A 15,278-nucleotide genomic window follows, 5' to 3' on the forward strand; every position below is an offset into this window, starting at 1 on the left:
AATCAGATATTTACACCTTTCTTTAAGCATTACTACTTGTAATTAATTAATTACATGAAGCTTTTTGTATGTAATGGGTTTGTTTGTAAGGGAGGTGATATGCCATTAAGGCGGCTTATGCCCTTTCTGGCAGTACACGTTTTGGGGAGATGAATGCAAAATTCAATCAAGAGATTCTCTAGATGAGGGAAAGGAAAGCTCAGGCTCACAATGGCTTCTCACTGGCTATTCTAAAAACCTCCTGGAGATCGGGACTTGCACTTTTGGATTGAATTGACATTTGGAAAAAGTATGGTCTATAGTATTGAATGGGTTGGAAAATGTTGTTGAAGATACAAATTGAAGATATTGAAATTGACAACTAATGAACAACATCCCAGTTACTGCCCTAGTTGAAGTTAGTACAAGAATACAAACACTTTTTTTTACTTTTGAATTTATTAGAAAATTAAATAGATATAAGATATAGGTATGTGAGAACAAAAAGACAGCAGATATCATTTTTTTATCCTGGGTAAGGACGTTCACGACAGAGTGGACATAAGAAGTCACGAGAGTATACCGCTAATTCAGTCAAGCAAGCCTCGTGAAGCCAATGAGAAGCATGACAAGAGAGAGGAATATAACGATCACCAGCTTGAAAAATACCAGCACAGATAGGACACTTGTCTTGATCTTCTTCGGGTAAGTCAGAGTTTTGATGAACAACATGAGAGAGGTCGGCAGTATGACGAACAAAAACATAGAGAGAAAACCATTCTGGAGAACCACGCTGAGGAAGATAATTGACTAAGGGAAGGCCTACACCATATTCTTTGAGGATTGGTTCAAGATCATTGATAATACGACTCCTGGTTTCAGTTGCTTTAACCCAAACGTCCAACTCGCCATTAACCCAGGTATCGCGGACCTCGACGTCTAGGATTGAAGATTCTGCATCTAGAATATGAAGAATAGAAGAAGGTAAAAGTCGTTCGTGAGGAATGTTGGAAGATGAGGCTTGATCGTCTAAGATAGTTTGAATAAAGTGAATGATGTTGAGGAGATCGGAGTAAGACGTAGTAGTTGGTATAGATTGTGACATTGATGAAAAGGTGGAAAGAAGATAGCAGAGAGTGGTGTGATAGAAAAGAGGTGAAAGATAAGATGAAAGATAAGAGGTGATTCTAGTATAGCAAGAAGATGGTTGGTGGTCTGAAAGGAGGTGGAATCGTTGGTAAAAAAGAAGTGTGTTATCTTTTGCGAACAAGAGATTTCAAAAGCTTTATACTGGTCGAAAGCTGATCCCTCTTCAGCATCCAGTACTTGGACACATACTCAGCTGCTGATTTCCTGTATGAAAAGGAATTACTTTTCACAAAGATTCTGGCGAGCTGAACATTAAATAGTATCACAGGTCTTGCTGACTTCTTTCGAGTTGTACAAAATGACTACATTTCTGATGAGATTTATGCATTTCTGGAAATTTCTCTTTCCACAAACGACTCCTTACTCGCTGAAGCAATCCTTACACGCTTTTTTGCCAGCCGCATCAAGAGTGGTAGGTTGTACATTTCGTTTGTGATTCATCATGGTTGCTGCTCAACGATGACTGCTCGCATTATCAGTTCAACCAACACAAGGAACAATAGCGCGGAGTATGATATGTTTTTACAATGACAATAATTTCCAATCTGAACCTCATTCTGAACCATAGGTCATGATGTGTTACTTAAACTGTCATGGCTTGCGGGGTATGGCAGATAATACACATTTTCAGATACATGAAAACCTTTTTCAATTCTGAACAAACCATTCCCATAATGTCCAGCGCTCGGAATCATTTACAATGGATTAAGCTTTACGCTCGTTGATATTCAGCCTGATTTTTTAGTCAACTCGAATCATAGAATACTTGTGTTTTGATCACTGGACATACGCGATAAAATGCGTTTTATCAGATACTTCAGGTCTTCAGTTTTCTTGGTGGAATATTTGAAGACTCAAAAAAACCGTCACTTATATGTTATGTATACATTTCTAGATCCACATATACTTTCTATACATTCTGTATTCATTGTATGACAAGATTTTGTATGCTTGATTGTGAATTCAGGCTAATCTGAGATAGATTGTGATCCCCGCTCATGGATACCTTGCCGCGCTTGATCAAATCAAATGAGGATTGGCAACCTCGATGATAACATAGTGCTCGCATTCTCTTCAATGATCCATCCGAGGAGGGACTCGTGCTCTTCACTATCAAAATTCTAGGGGGCCATCTTTGATCATTCACATCATTAATGCGACAAGGAATGCTTAACCCCTCTGTTTCGAAAGAGACCGGCGGAACGCCATAACAGAGCGCCCCCAATAGATAATGTGATTTCATAGTAAGGCAGGCAGGCTAGGCAACGAATCAAGGTGAAACAGGTGGGCGCTACATTTGCACGACAGAAAAAGTCGATATTTTCAGTCATAAAAGCAGATTTTCTTCTACAAACAAGGCTGTGCAAGGTTGGTATAGGCTAGTCAATTCAACTTATCATAAACGCTCACCTCAATTCCGGTGCGGTATGTATCGATAGCATATCAACCAGTGACAAAGACAGCCGCCCAGATTTTTGAAGCTTTGAATCTCAGAACTCAACTCATTACTCGTGCGTCTGCATCTCCCTTGATCTGATTTGATAAAAAGTGCATTGTCTGACTTGAGGTTTTGAGCTCGAATGATATAACTCAGAACTCGCACTTTTGAGCTGCTCTGAATTTTGCAAACATGATAACAACACAAGTATTCCAACAATTCTACATGTCCCAGCTTGCACAGCTCATCAACACTGTTTGTTCAGAGAAAGAAAAACAACATCTTGGTTGTTCGATTTTTGGTTTACAGAGGCATACAAATTGTTAGATATGTGGAATACGAGGTACAATCGGGTACGATCACATTTCTTTGATCCAGTCCTGGTGGATTTGAAACAGTCAAATGCGGGATCATACCACCCTTCGCATAATCAGATTGATCTCTGGTAGCTTGCGGATCGGCAGTAGCATAATAAATCACCAATCTGAGCTCTGAACAATCGTGTCTTCGGAAAACAGACAGAATGTGAGATGCAACTCTAGAGGAGCGAATAATTGATCCAAATTCCACACTGATCAAACAAGCTTCTTTCACACTTGAGCTTGAACTATGTATATAGAGTTCTGCTGAATGTTTGAATTTTTATCAAGTTCGATATACCTCGGGTTCAGCAAGTGATTGCAGTGGTATGCTAGAGTGATGCAAAAACATAAAATTAATTCGAAAGATTCGATCGGTTCGTCTTCTGTTTCTGAGATTCAATGCGAGTTACAGAGGAGGAGAGATGAGAGGAACGAGCCATGAGGTTTGTCTTCGGAAGCGGAAGGTTCGGGAGCGTAAGCGTATCAGTCTTCACGGGAGACAATAGACGACCGAGAGACAAACAAGAGGCTAAGTACCAAGTAGACACTGAGAGACACCACTACCCGCAGACACAAGCACCAAAAGAGCTTGTACAGACATGCATCTCAAGAATGTAAGCTGCATCCCAGGGATGCAAAGTCTGATAGCTACTATTTATGGATAATCAATGGAGGGGTTATGATAATGTTGAACTCTTTCTGCGAATTTACTGACATTTCATCCACCATAACGATGTGGAAATTATGACGAGATCATTTCATACTTTTGGTTTTTTAATCAATCGATCTATTCAAAAAACCAAAATCGGGTTTGAAATGATTGAAATACTCAAATCGAGTTCATTCTTTTATATTTCTTTTGAATCAAATGGGGTAATTTCCTTTTGACCTTTCATTCCGTTTGTTTTGCTCCAAACGTGGCGATGGACCATTCATAAAACCTGACGAAATCTTCAAATTGAAGATTTCACCATATCGCTGGGATAGATTTCAAGCGGTTGGCGATGTTTTTGAAAAGCATGATAGCAAAAGACAGAATAAAACGGTAGTGACGAGCTTGGATGGGAGTCGATTGCGAGTCAGACAAACGCAGGGGTACTGCTTCAGGCAGATTGATCAAGACACACTGTACAGAAAGCTGTACAGCTGTTGTCTCCCGTTGTCTCCCGTGAAGACTGATACGGCTACTCTCCGGAAGGTTCAAGGCATGACTTCATAGACAGAACACTCTGTTTATAGATACTCGACCCGGTCCCTACCCTGGGTGGTGTTGGGGCCCGACGGTCACATCATTTTCAGTTCGGGATTCAAATCGAAACGGAATGATCAAGCCTGAACACAATCACCACATTTCATTTGACATGTCGAACTGACTTAAGAAAGAAATACGACTTGGAAGCTACAATGAATGCATTCGACGGATTACCATTAGAAATTATTAACCAAATCCTACAAGAGTTCATCAAGAAATTAGACAAAGAAAACGGAACACCTGGATATTATGCACCTGGATCAGCGGCTTCGGAAATCGACCTTCAAACTTCATCATATACGGAATTGATAAGTTTAAGATTAATCTCTAGAACATGGTCCAAAGCTGTTATACCGTTTTATTTTCAAGCAGTCTCAATAGATGGCTCAAGACGTGCAAAAGTGTTCATAAAGAATTGGAATAATGATTTATTCAAGCCTTTTCATTGTCCGGTCAAAAGACTCACGATTCAAGCACTTTGGTCTTCCGAACAGGAAGTCGAAGGGAATGAAACATCAACCACATGCGATGATCAGTGTCGAGGGCTTGTGTGTGAATGTTCAAGTTGCATTGGATCACAGCCGGTTTCATTGAATCAATCAGCAAGATTGATTAATTTACTCGGGGCGAACTTGACGACTTTGAGGATCAAGCTTAGACACTCTATAACATCTTCTCCTGGTTTGATCAAAGCTATCGAAGCAATCAAAGATTTAAAATCTTTTTACATCTCATTTGAACCTGGCGAAAAACTTGGAATTTACAATGTAGATTCATTATCAGAAATATTCTCAGTGATACCAAAACTTGAGTGTTTATCGTTTCATGATCTCCCAGGATCTTTCAATATAAAATCTGCTGTTTTATCAAGTTTGCACTGCTTTTCCTTTTCAGCAGGTGCTTGTGATTTGAAAGGATATTCTCGTATCACTCAGACCGCAAAAAACTCATTAAAGATCATTGAACTGCTTGTTGGAAGAAGTTGTATTGGAAGTTTAGAACCACTTTTTGAACCTATCAGGCATACGCTAGAAGGTCTCTATGCAGTATCATTCACTCATCAACTTGGAGATGTTGCACTTTTAGATTTTCCAAATTTACGAGTCATTAGAACCCACTTTCTTCCTGAGCAACCGGAATCTGGTGTTCATTGGTTACACCTTCCAGTTCTGAAGAATGTCAGAACGATTGTGACAGACATCTATTCGGGAGAAAAGCATTGGCAATGGGCTCCAAAATCAGCTTTTTTGAATGCTTTGAAAGAAATGCCTAATTTGAAACATATTGTATTCACTAAAGATGGAAACATTGAAAGTCACACTATTACTCCTACATTTTCCAAAGCACTTCAATCCCATGGGATTAGATGCCGTATCACTCATCTCTTGACCCCTAGCGAAGTCATTGTGTGTTTAATTTTCAATATAACTCAAACAACTCATTGTCCGTAAAGTCTTTCCAAATTTTCATACTGACTTCTTCATTTAATAAACAGCACCTAGACTACGAACTGAATGGTCCAATGTAATAGATAATCAGATTCACTTATTCAAATCCCTTATTCGCCGTTGTTGTATAGTTTCTAACAAGCTCAGTTTTTGAATGATCAGATAATTGCAATGATATGATCATCCCTGGGCATCTTTGCTTGAATAAATCTAAGTGGTTACAATTGTATAGCTTACTCATCCGTTGTTTACAACAAAGTGGACATAAAAAGTCACAAGAGTATACCGCCAATTCAGTTAAACAAGCCTTGTGAAGCCAATAGGCCGCATGACAAGAGAGAGGAATATAACAATTTCCAGCTTGAAAGATACCAGCACAGATAGGACACTTGTCTTGATCTGCTTCAGGTAAGTCAGAGTTTTGATGAACAACATGAGAGAGGTCGGCAGTATGACAAACAAAAACATAGAGAGAAAACCATTCTGGAGAACCACACTGAGTCACTCTCTGCTGAGGCCATATTGTGGTGCTCACACGGCCTCCAAACGGCCTTGGCCCGGTCGCTTTGAGGCAAGGACCCAACCCGTCCATTGAAGGACATCCCAGGATCAGACATGCGTGCAGGCCCTATCTTTGGACGCTAGCTGCGCACGCCTGTGCCCACACCCCCCTGGCTGCATGTGTGTGCCTCTGTCCACCTGAATCTGGACACTATAGTTTTCTTGGTGATGTTTTATCAACTGAGATACTTGGACTGATTGATAGTCCATATAATCAATTCAATACACCAATCCTTGGTAAGTATGGTTTGGGGGCTTACTTTTCTGCTTGACTATCTTTGATGTTGGTTTCTTTGAGGATGGCCTAATGGCTATGTTGTTTTTTCAAATAGACCTTGAAATAAAGCGGACCTACATCATTTTTATGTGATTGGGCTCTTAAATGTGTCTAATGATCAAAAGAAGATTACAAATTGATTCCAAAGTTTATTTTCAAACTTTCAAGTCAGAAAAAGAACTCCAGAGTGCAAGACCTAGGTACATTGTCACAACTCAATTTTTCCCCTCTCACTTTTCAATGAAAAATCAGTCTTTCAATTGACAATAAATTAGTTAGAGATATATCTAAATCCATGGAAACATTTAAATTGTTATTCTAATGAGGTTTAACAGAAGGTCTGCTTCCTAATGGTATGTGCTTCAAGGTATTGTTCAGAATCAAAGCTTGCAGGTATCATCTATTGAGTACCTCTTTCAAGATCAAAACTGTTCACTCACACTGCCTGCATAGTTCCCTTGGCAACAAATCACCGTGTCCGTATCCGTGTAGCACGTCGACGTGCACACACCAAATGCTTTCAATACATACTTGAAAGACCCATTAAAGAGGTCTCCACAATAGGCATGTCTTCCCTTTGTCAACTGGGACGTTGGCACTCAGTTGACCCCAACTGCTGACAAAGGATCCCAAAAATTCTTTTGTCAAACTGTCATTCACAAAGGGTGCTCGGCACCAATCTCAGTCTAAAGCCTACCAAACAGCTTTCTGTTTTTTTTCAAAACTCTCCGTGTGTGCACGTCAACGTGCTACAAGGATACCGACATGGTGAATGTCTGAGGAGTCCTTGGATGGCCTCCCCCAAGGAAAAGGGCACCTGAGGAAAACCTCCAAGACAAATTTTGGCCCTGGCCCTTGCCTCAGATTGGATCCTTGGATGGAGCTTGCCTTGGAGTCAAAATCTGAGGACTCCACAGATTTTTGCATCTGAGGCAAATATGCTGGCTGTGTCAACGTTGACATCTTGATTGCAGCACCTGCCCCTGAGATGCTAGTTATATTTTTAAGCTTTGAGACTTATAAACTTTGTGACTTCTGTAAGGTCCAGTAGACCTTCACTGATTATCTAGATCTCTCACATCAGACTCAACTCAAGAGCGCTAGTTTAGAACTTCTTTTTGTATTTCGAACTAAGACCTAGCTCCAGAAAGTCCCAGGAATGGCTCTCAGAAGAGTCAGCCAACCACAGTAATGAAAAGGACCAAGAAAACCCTAAAGGGGAAACAACAAAAGAGAATGAAACTCACCTAGCTCCAGAAAGTCCCAGGAATGGCCTCAGAAGAGTGAGGACTTTCCAGAGCCGGGTGTGGAAGAGGAAAGTAAACTACAGTCTGTCTAAACCCATGACTACAACCCATTACTAGCTTCCTACACGTGTACCTCTTACAACTTCTTGAACTTTACGTTTGGCTACACTTGTAAAACTCCATAACATGTTATAGACCACCAAATCTAAAAAGCCTTTTTCATTCAAAATCTTTTATGAGTTTCGAAAAAGACGTGATGTTCGGCAACGATATATGATCAATATATCAGATCATATATCACAATATTTTCAACTGATCTGAAAAACAGCCTTGAGGCTGTTTTTCAGACAAAAAACACTTTTTGCCCCTCTCTTGATTGAACTTTGTCAAGTTCAATCACGATCGTGGCGATCTTTTGATAGCTGTTTTGGACAACTTTTTGGTAAATTGTATAACCAAATTACACTCTTTCAATCTGCCCCTTGCAAAAGGGGCAGATCAAAAAAGTGTTTTTGTGTAACACTTTTTGGGAAACGCAGCCAAACAGGCCCTTAAGCTTGCGATTGAGAATTTATGTTTTCTTCTTTTCTTCAACTTTCTTCTTTTTCTGATCTTTTCAAATTTGATAGTTTCTATTTGCTGCTATCCAATTGTGGGATACAAAGTAGAATCTGGGCAAATTAGTATAGACATAAACCTCAGTATTAGGATCATTACACCACCCAACTTCTGATCATGGAGTCAAGAAATAGACAGAATCTGGACAGTTTTTGTGTCACTTTTTTTTAGACATCTGATTCTGATGTGCCTCAAAATTAGTGGCTCTCAACTCAAGCACTGTGGAAGCACAGCTCAACTCCTTGCCTGAAATATGATGAGCCATTTTGAAGAATAACAAAAAGGAGAATATCCAAGGCATTTTCAGGTCTGTCTGGTGAAGACTACTTGGAACTACTACATGATTCGGTGAGCTTATTACCAGAAATCAAGATATATCATTAAATTTTTCAAGAAAAGCTTCCATTATATATTGACCTCATGTTGACTCCTATTAATCCCATTGGATTCAAAAATGAATCCAGGAACTCGAGACAAACACATCAACTTAAGGATTGCGTTTTGAATGAATCATCACTAGAAAATCTCTCTTGAATGAAAGGACCTCAGGTTTGACATTTAATTTCCACGCTACACTTTTGGAATTTGCCTTTTTCGCCACACGATGGTTGACCAGCTGGACACCCAGGTACGCCTTTGGTACATTTTGCTTTACTATTTCCACACATGGGTAGCTTAGGCTTTGGGACGGTATTTCCACCGTTACCACTGTGGTGCCGACCTCTCCCTTCGGCAATGGATGCAATCATTGCAAAGAGGCCCAAAAAGACCACAAGGAGTTTGAAATACCGTTGAGACATCTAGCGCAAGTAAAAGTGAAAATTTCATGTCAACATTCACATGTCACCAAGAAATTATCTTGTGAGACTTCAAAAACTGACCATCTTAATATGTTTTGGATTTGATGAGTTTCGTTCTGAGGATAATAGTCTGAGTGATAATCTTCTTCTAGAGGAACAAAAGGGTTTTAGAGGAAAAAGTTAGGTCAGGTAAGTGATTTACTGGAAGAGTAAGTGAAAAGATAATGGAGTAATCACAAGGTATAGTTTGTAATAGCTGAACGAGATCCAGTCTCAGTCAAGTAAAATTAATATTGGATGATGATCAATGATGATGTGGACTTTGAGCTTCAAACAGAGCCCTTTTATAGGCAAAAGGAAGCCCTTCAGAGACGACGAATCCTCATCTCTGACCAGCCTTCCAACTTACTTCGGTCACACTGCAGACACACCCTCTTAATGACTGGTGGGGACGTTTGCACGTTGTCGCGATCATGAGAGCCCGCATCGGGGGTTGGTAGACATGGATTCACGAGGTAAAAGTCACTCTGATCTTTGTTTGAATATTCAAGCGACGAGTGGCCAGCCTTCTTGTCTTCATGATGTAAGTGCTGATGACGAGAAACTGTCTAACGTGGGGAGTTCATTACATAGACACTCGACTGAGGAGCATGTTTCATTTCCGTAGGCACAAAGGCTATCAGTCGGGCCGGTTGTCTCGAAGCTATTTGCCTGGCAACATCGCTTTGAATTATTGTGATCAGCAACATGAGTCATCACCTCGTAAAAAGGCCCATTGTGCTGGCTCAATTCTCACGTTTGCTTTACTCTCGATCGCGGTGGAAATCTGACACCGGACATCAATCGATTTATCATTGATTTGTGGAAGATGGTACTCAGTACCCACTGTGTCAGAGCTCATGCGAGATATCTTATAGCCCGATGGGCTTGTGTGTGAATGTTCAAGTTGCATTGAATCAATCAGCAAGATTCATTGATTCACTCGGGGCAAACTTGACGACTTTGAAGGTCAAACTTATAAGACACTCTATAACATCTTCTCCCGGTTTGACAAAAGGTATCCGAGCAATCAAAGATTTAAAATCGTTATACATCTCATTTGAACCTGGCGAAAAACTTGGACTTTACGATGTAGATTTATTATCAGAATTATTCGCAGTGATACCAAAATATGAGTGTATATCGCGTCATCATCTCCCAGGATCTTTCAATATAAAATCTCCTGTTTTATCAAGTTTGCGCTGCTTTTCTTTTCCAGCAGGTGCCTGTGCTTTGAAAGGGTAGTCTTGTATCACTCAGACCGCGAAAAAAAAATAAAGATCATCAAAACACTTGTTGGTAAAAGTTGTGTTGGAAGTTTAGAACCACTTTATGAACCCGTTAGAAATATGCTAAGAGGTCTATATGCAGTATCATTCACTCATCAACTTGGAGATGTTGCACTTTTAGATTTTCCAAATTTACAAGTCATCAGAACTCACTTTCTTCCTGAGCAACCGGAATCTGGTGTTGACTGGTTACACCTTCCAGTTCTGATGAATGTCAGAACAATTGTTGCAGACATCTATTCGGGAGAAAAGTATTGGCAATGGGCTCCGAAATCAGCTTCTTTGAATGCTTTGAAAGGAGTGCCCAATTTGAAGCATATTGTATTCACTAAAGATGAAAACATTGAAAGTCACACTATTACTCCTACATTTTTCGAAGCAGTTCAATCTCTTGGAATTAGATGCCGTGTCACTCAGCTCTTGACCCCTAGCGAAGTCATGGTGTGTTTAATTTTTAATATAACTCGAACAACTCATTGTCCGTAAAGTCTTTCCAAATTTTCATACTGACTTCTTCATTCAATGGACAGCAACTAGATTATGAACTGAACGGCCCAATGTAATATATGATCAGATTAACTTATTCAAATCACTCATTCTCTGTTGTTGTATGGTTTCTAACAATGCCAGTTTTTGATTTAGAAACAAGATGAAGAAACACTCAGAACCAGACTCACTGGTTCTTTTCGGGACCATCTGATTAATGTAAACTCGCTCTCTCTCATCCAAATGACATCTCAATACATTATGGTCAATAGTTTCGAATTGTTTAACTTTTGGTTATGTTGGATAAGCTACATATTGAAAATATCAGAATTGACAACTAATGAACAAGGTCCCAGTTACCGCCCTAGTTATTACAAGAATACGGATAGTTGATTTTATACTTTTGGATTTATTAAAAAAATAGATAGATATAAGATGTATGTGAGAACGAAAAGACAACAAATATCAAATTTATCTATTCAGGGTAAGGACGTTCGCGACAGAGTGGACATAAGAAGTCACGAGAGTATACCGCCAATTCAGTCAAGCAAGCCTCGTGAAGCCAATGAGAAGCATGACAAGAGAGAGGAATATAACGATCGCCAGCTTGAAAGATACCAGCACAGATAGGGCACTTGTCTTGATCTTCTTCAGGTAAGTCAGAGTTTTGATGAACAACATGAGAGAGGTCGGCAGTATGACGAACAAAAACATAGAGAGAAAACCATTCTGGAGAACTACGCTGAGGAAGATAATTGACTAAGGGAAGGCCTACACCATATTCTTTGAGGATTGGTTCAAGATCATTGATAATACGACTCCTGGTTTCAGTCGCTTTAATCCAAACGTCCAACTCGCCATTAACCCAGGTATCGCGGACCTCGACGTCTAGGATTGAAGATTCTGCATCTAGAATATGAAGAATAGAAGAAGGTAAAAGTCGTTCGTGAGGAATGTTGGAAGATGAGGCTTGATCGTCTAAGATAGTTTGAATAAAGTGAATGATGTTGAGGAGATCGGAGTAAGACGTAGTGGTTGGTATAGATTGTGACATTGATGAAAAGGTGGAAAGGAGGTAGCAGAGAGCGGTGTGATATAAAAGAGGTGAAAGATAAGATGAAAGATAAGGGGTGATTCTAGTATAACAAGAAGATGGTTGGTGGTCTGACAGGTGGTGAAGTATTGGTAAAAAGGAAGTGTGTGATCTTTTGCGAACAGGAGATTTTAAAAGCTTTATACTGATGATATGCTGATCCCTCTTCAGCATCCAGTACTTGGACACATAATCAGCTGCTGATTTTCTGTATGAAAAGCAATTACCTTTCACAAACATTATGGCGAGCTGATCTGGCGAGCTGAACATTACTTGGTATCAAAGATCTTGCTGACTTCTTTCGAGTTACACAGGCTGGAATGACTACATTTGTGAGGGAAATGTATGCATTTCTAGACATTTCTGGATACATAAATGCTTTTTTACATGCTCAATTCATTCTTTCATTCTTTCATGCTTTTCTGTCCAGCTCCATGGTAAATCAAGATTTGTCAAATGTGTTTTGTCAGCATCAGAATTCTCCCTTGACGATATCCGTTCACCCTCCAATCAGCCAAGACAAAGAACAATAGCGTAGGGTATGATATAATTCTTCCGATGACGATTCTTTCCGAGCTGAGCATCATGTTGGTTTCAACCGCGGGTGATACAGAGTTGCTTCGAGGTGTAAGCAATATCAGGTTGTAGTGAACAATATACATTTCCAGCTCAACTAAGACCTTTTTATATTCTGAACATATCATCCCCTGCGTTTTTAAAGTGCCATTTCGGCTCGCGGATTCTGGCCGCATTTTTTTGTTCACTCAAATCAGTTTTAGTGGATACTCATGGTCTTCACTTTCCTCGGCGGACTTTTCGATAACTCGCCACACCAACACGTACGTGGTATGCATTTCTAGATCCATCCTTTGTTTTCTCAATCAATTGCTTGATGATGTTTGACGCCTTACTGTTAATGTAGTTTGTTTGAGGTGGATTGTGATCCAGCTCATCTATGTCTCGCCGAACTATTCGATCATCTCAAATGATAATTAGCAAGATGGATCAACACTTTCTCGGAGTCCAATCACGGGACATGCTCATTTGAACCTATTTGTACCTATTGCAGTAAACACTCAAGATCTTCACTTTCAAAACTGCAGGCGGAGATCTAGGATAAGTTACACTATCAACACAACAAGGAACACAAGGAACACTCGCGTGGAACAGAGACCGTCGAGCCTTCATCACAGGGACCTCCAATAGATAATTGAGATTTCAAGGCAGACAGGGCAGGCAACAAAGAAGTATTGCAGACGTAGGTGTCAAATTTGCGCGACAGAAAGAGACGACAAAGTCCGTCTTCCAATCAGCGCCTCTGATACAAACTGCAAGTTTAATGATTCTGATCAATTCAAGCATTACGGGAGTTCACTTCATTACGGGAGTTCACTTCGTAACGGGCAGCCGCCGGGACAGACCCACAGATTTGCGAAGATTCGACTCAACTTTTTGTCAAGCTGTCCGTATTTTGTCTTTTTGAATCGGTCTGATGAAAGCTTGTGTTGTCCACATGGGGCTCAAGTGAGAAACTCTGAACGTGCGTTCGTTTTATACGCGACCAAGCTCAAGTCCTTCAAAAGTCTGGGATTCCGACTATACTATAGACTCGCGCGTCATAGAGAGAACTTAAGGTCGTGGATAAAGAATCATACTGATCTCCAACGGCTTTTGAGTTGGTACTCCATACATAGATGTATAGAACATCACTCGTCTGAGGTCTCGACCGTTCACCTCTCCTTGAAAATCTGTAAAACTTCGATATGCATTGCGAAAGCAGCGAGCAACAGATTCAAGTTCCACAAATTTCAAGGGAACATTTTTACCGATGTGGGCATTTTGCTCGGTGTTTGACTTCATCAAATTGCATATACCTCGGCTTCAAGATTGCGATAGGTTGCAGAGCCAAATTGAAGCGGTTTGGACACGCAGAATGAAGCCAGACGAATCAAGATGTTTTTGCCTTGTGTTTGAGAATAATAGCGAGTGAAAAAGGAAGAGTGTGGATAATTAGCAGAACAACCGATGAAGTTGGTCTTGGAAAGCGAACGGCAGCCTGTATGGACTGCACTTGGCCCTACTGTAAGCTTAACAAGACCTACTCGGGCTTGACACAGGCTACAAATCATTTTCAATCGGGATTATGAACCCGTTGACCACACCCAAGGTATCCATATAGTACAACAGAAGACCTTTTTCAATCGATAGCGAATCTCGATTCAAACTCAATCGAATCAACCCATCCACCTTTTCGCCCACAAGTCAATCGAGTGCTGTGACATACAATCTTTGAACGAATCGAGGTTCTGGACCATGTGACTTGCACTTCAGAGGCACCCACCAGATTTAATTTTACAATTCAAATTGACCTACTCTATTAAAAGGAGGAACGAAGAACGACCTTGTAGACACGATGAATGACTTCGGTAGAATCCCGATAGAAATCATCAATCAAATCCTGGAGGAGTTTATCAAACAATTAGACCAAGAACAACAGATACCTGCATCAGCGGCTTCGGAACTTAAGCTTACCACTTCAGCATATACAGAACTAATAAATCTAAGATTAATCTCTAAAATTTGGTCAATAGCTGTGGTACCGTTTTATTTTCAATCAATCTCAATAGATGATCCGAAACGTGCAAAAGTGTTTATAGACAATTGGAATGATGATTTATTTGAACCCTCTCATTGTCCGGTCAGAAGACTTACGATTGAAAATATCCGGTATTCAGAACAAGAAATCAATGGCATCGAAATATCCTCAAGAATTGATGATGAGTATCAATTGATCATGTCTCAATTTGCAGGTTTTATGGGAGCACCACGAGTTTCAATGGAACAGTCAGCAAGATTGATTGGATTACTCGGTAGAGACTTGAAGACGTTGACGATTCAATTCAGAGATCTTATGGCAGTTTCTCCTAATTTGATCAAAGCTATTCAGACAATTAAAGATTTACAATCATTATCTATCTCTTTTGAACAAGGCCAAGAAAGGGCAATTTACAGCGAAGATACATTATCACAAATACTCTCAGTGGTGCCTGAACTTGAGTGTTTGTCACTTATTGGTATCCCAGAATGTTTAAATATCAAACCTCCTGCTTTATCAAATTTGCGCTGCTTTTCCTTGTCGTCAGGTGCTTATGAATTGAAAGAATATTCTCGTATTACTCAAACTGCGCAAAGTACTTTGAAGATCATCGAACTTCTTCCTGATAGATGCCGTGTTGGAGG

General features: G+C 40.1%; 5 protein-coding genes across 5 annotated transcripts; 1 reads left to right on the plus strand and 4 right to left on the minus strand.

Moving 5' to 3' along the window:
• Window positions 1-505: 505 nt before the first annotated feature.
• On the minus strand, window positions 506-1,084 carry MELLADRAFT_65170 (uncharacterized protein; the record flags this gene model as incomplete). Its single annotated transcript, XM_007412778.1, has 1 exon — window positions 506-1,084. One exon carries the CDS (start codon window positions 1,082-1,084, stop codon window positions 506-508), a length of 579 nt encoding a protein of 192 aa, XP_007412840.1.
• Window positions 1,085-5,664: 4,580 nt separating this feature from the next.
• Window positions 5,665-6,220, minus strand: MELLADRAFT_108782 (uncharacterized protein; the record flags this gene model as incomplete). The annotated part of the gene is made up of 2 exons (XM_007412777.1): window positions 5,665-5,690; window positions 5,866-6,220. 2 exons carry the CDS (start codon window positions 6,218-6,220, stop codon window positions 5,665-5,667), a joined length of 381 nt encoding a protein of 126 aa, XP_007412839.1.
• Window positions 6,221-8,876: 2,656 nt separating this feature from the next.
• MELLADRAFT_124483 (uncharacterized protein) lies at window positions 8,877-9,215 on the minus strand (the record flags this gene model as incomplete). The annotated part of the gene is made up of 2 exons (XM_007412776.1): window positions 8,877-9,131; window positions 9,213-9,215. The coding sequence occupies 2 exons, from the start codon at window positions 9,213-9,215 to the stop codon at window positions 8,877-8,879; spliced, it is 258 nt and encodes an 85-aa protein (XP_007412838.1).
• A 1,304-nt stretch (window positions 9,216-10,519) lies between these two features.
• Window positions 10,520-11,022, plus strand: MELLADRAFT_108783 (uncharacterized protein; the record flags this gene model as incomplete). Its single annotated transcript, XM_007412624.1, has 2 exons — window positions 10,520-10,900; window positions 10,990-11,022. 2 exons carry the CDS (start codon window positions 10,520-10,522, stop codon window positions 11,020-11,022), a joined length of 414 nt encoding a protein of 137 aa, XP_007412686.1.
• Window positions 11,023-11,420: 398 nt separating this feature from the next.
• MELLADRAFT_108784 (uncharacterized protein) lies at window positions 11,421-12,399 on the minus strand (the record flags this gene model as incomplete). The annotated part of the gene is given in 2 exon segments (XM_007412775.1): window positions 11,421-12,246; window positions 12,266-12,399. 2 exon segments carry the CDS (start codon window positions 12,397-12,399, stop codon window positions 11,421-11,423), a joined length of 960 nt encoding a protein of 319 aa, XP_007412837.1.
• Between the last annotated feature and the right edge of the window lie 2,879 nt (window positions 12,400-15,278).

Source organism: Melampsora larici-populina (genome assembly GCF_000204055.1).
Source record: "Melampsora larici-populina 98AG31 unplaced genomic scaffold MELLAscaffold_32, whole genome shotgun sequence".
Taxonomy (NCBI): domain Eukaryota; kingdom Fungi; phylum Basidiomycota; class Pucciniomycetes; order Pucciniales; family Melampsoraceae; genus Melampsora; species Melampsora laricis-populina.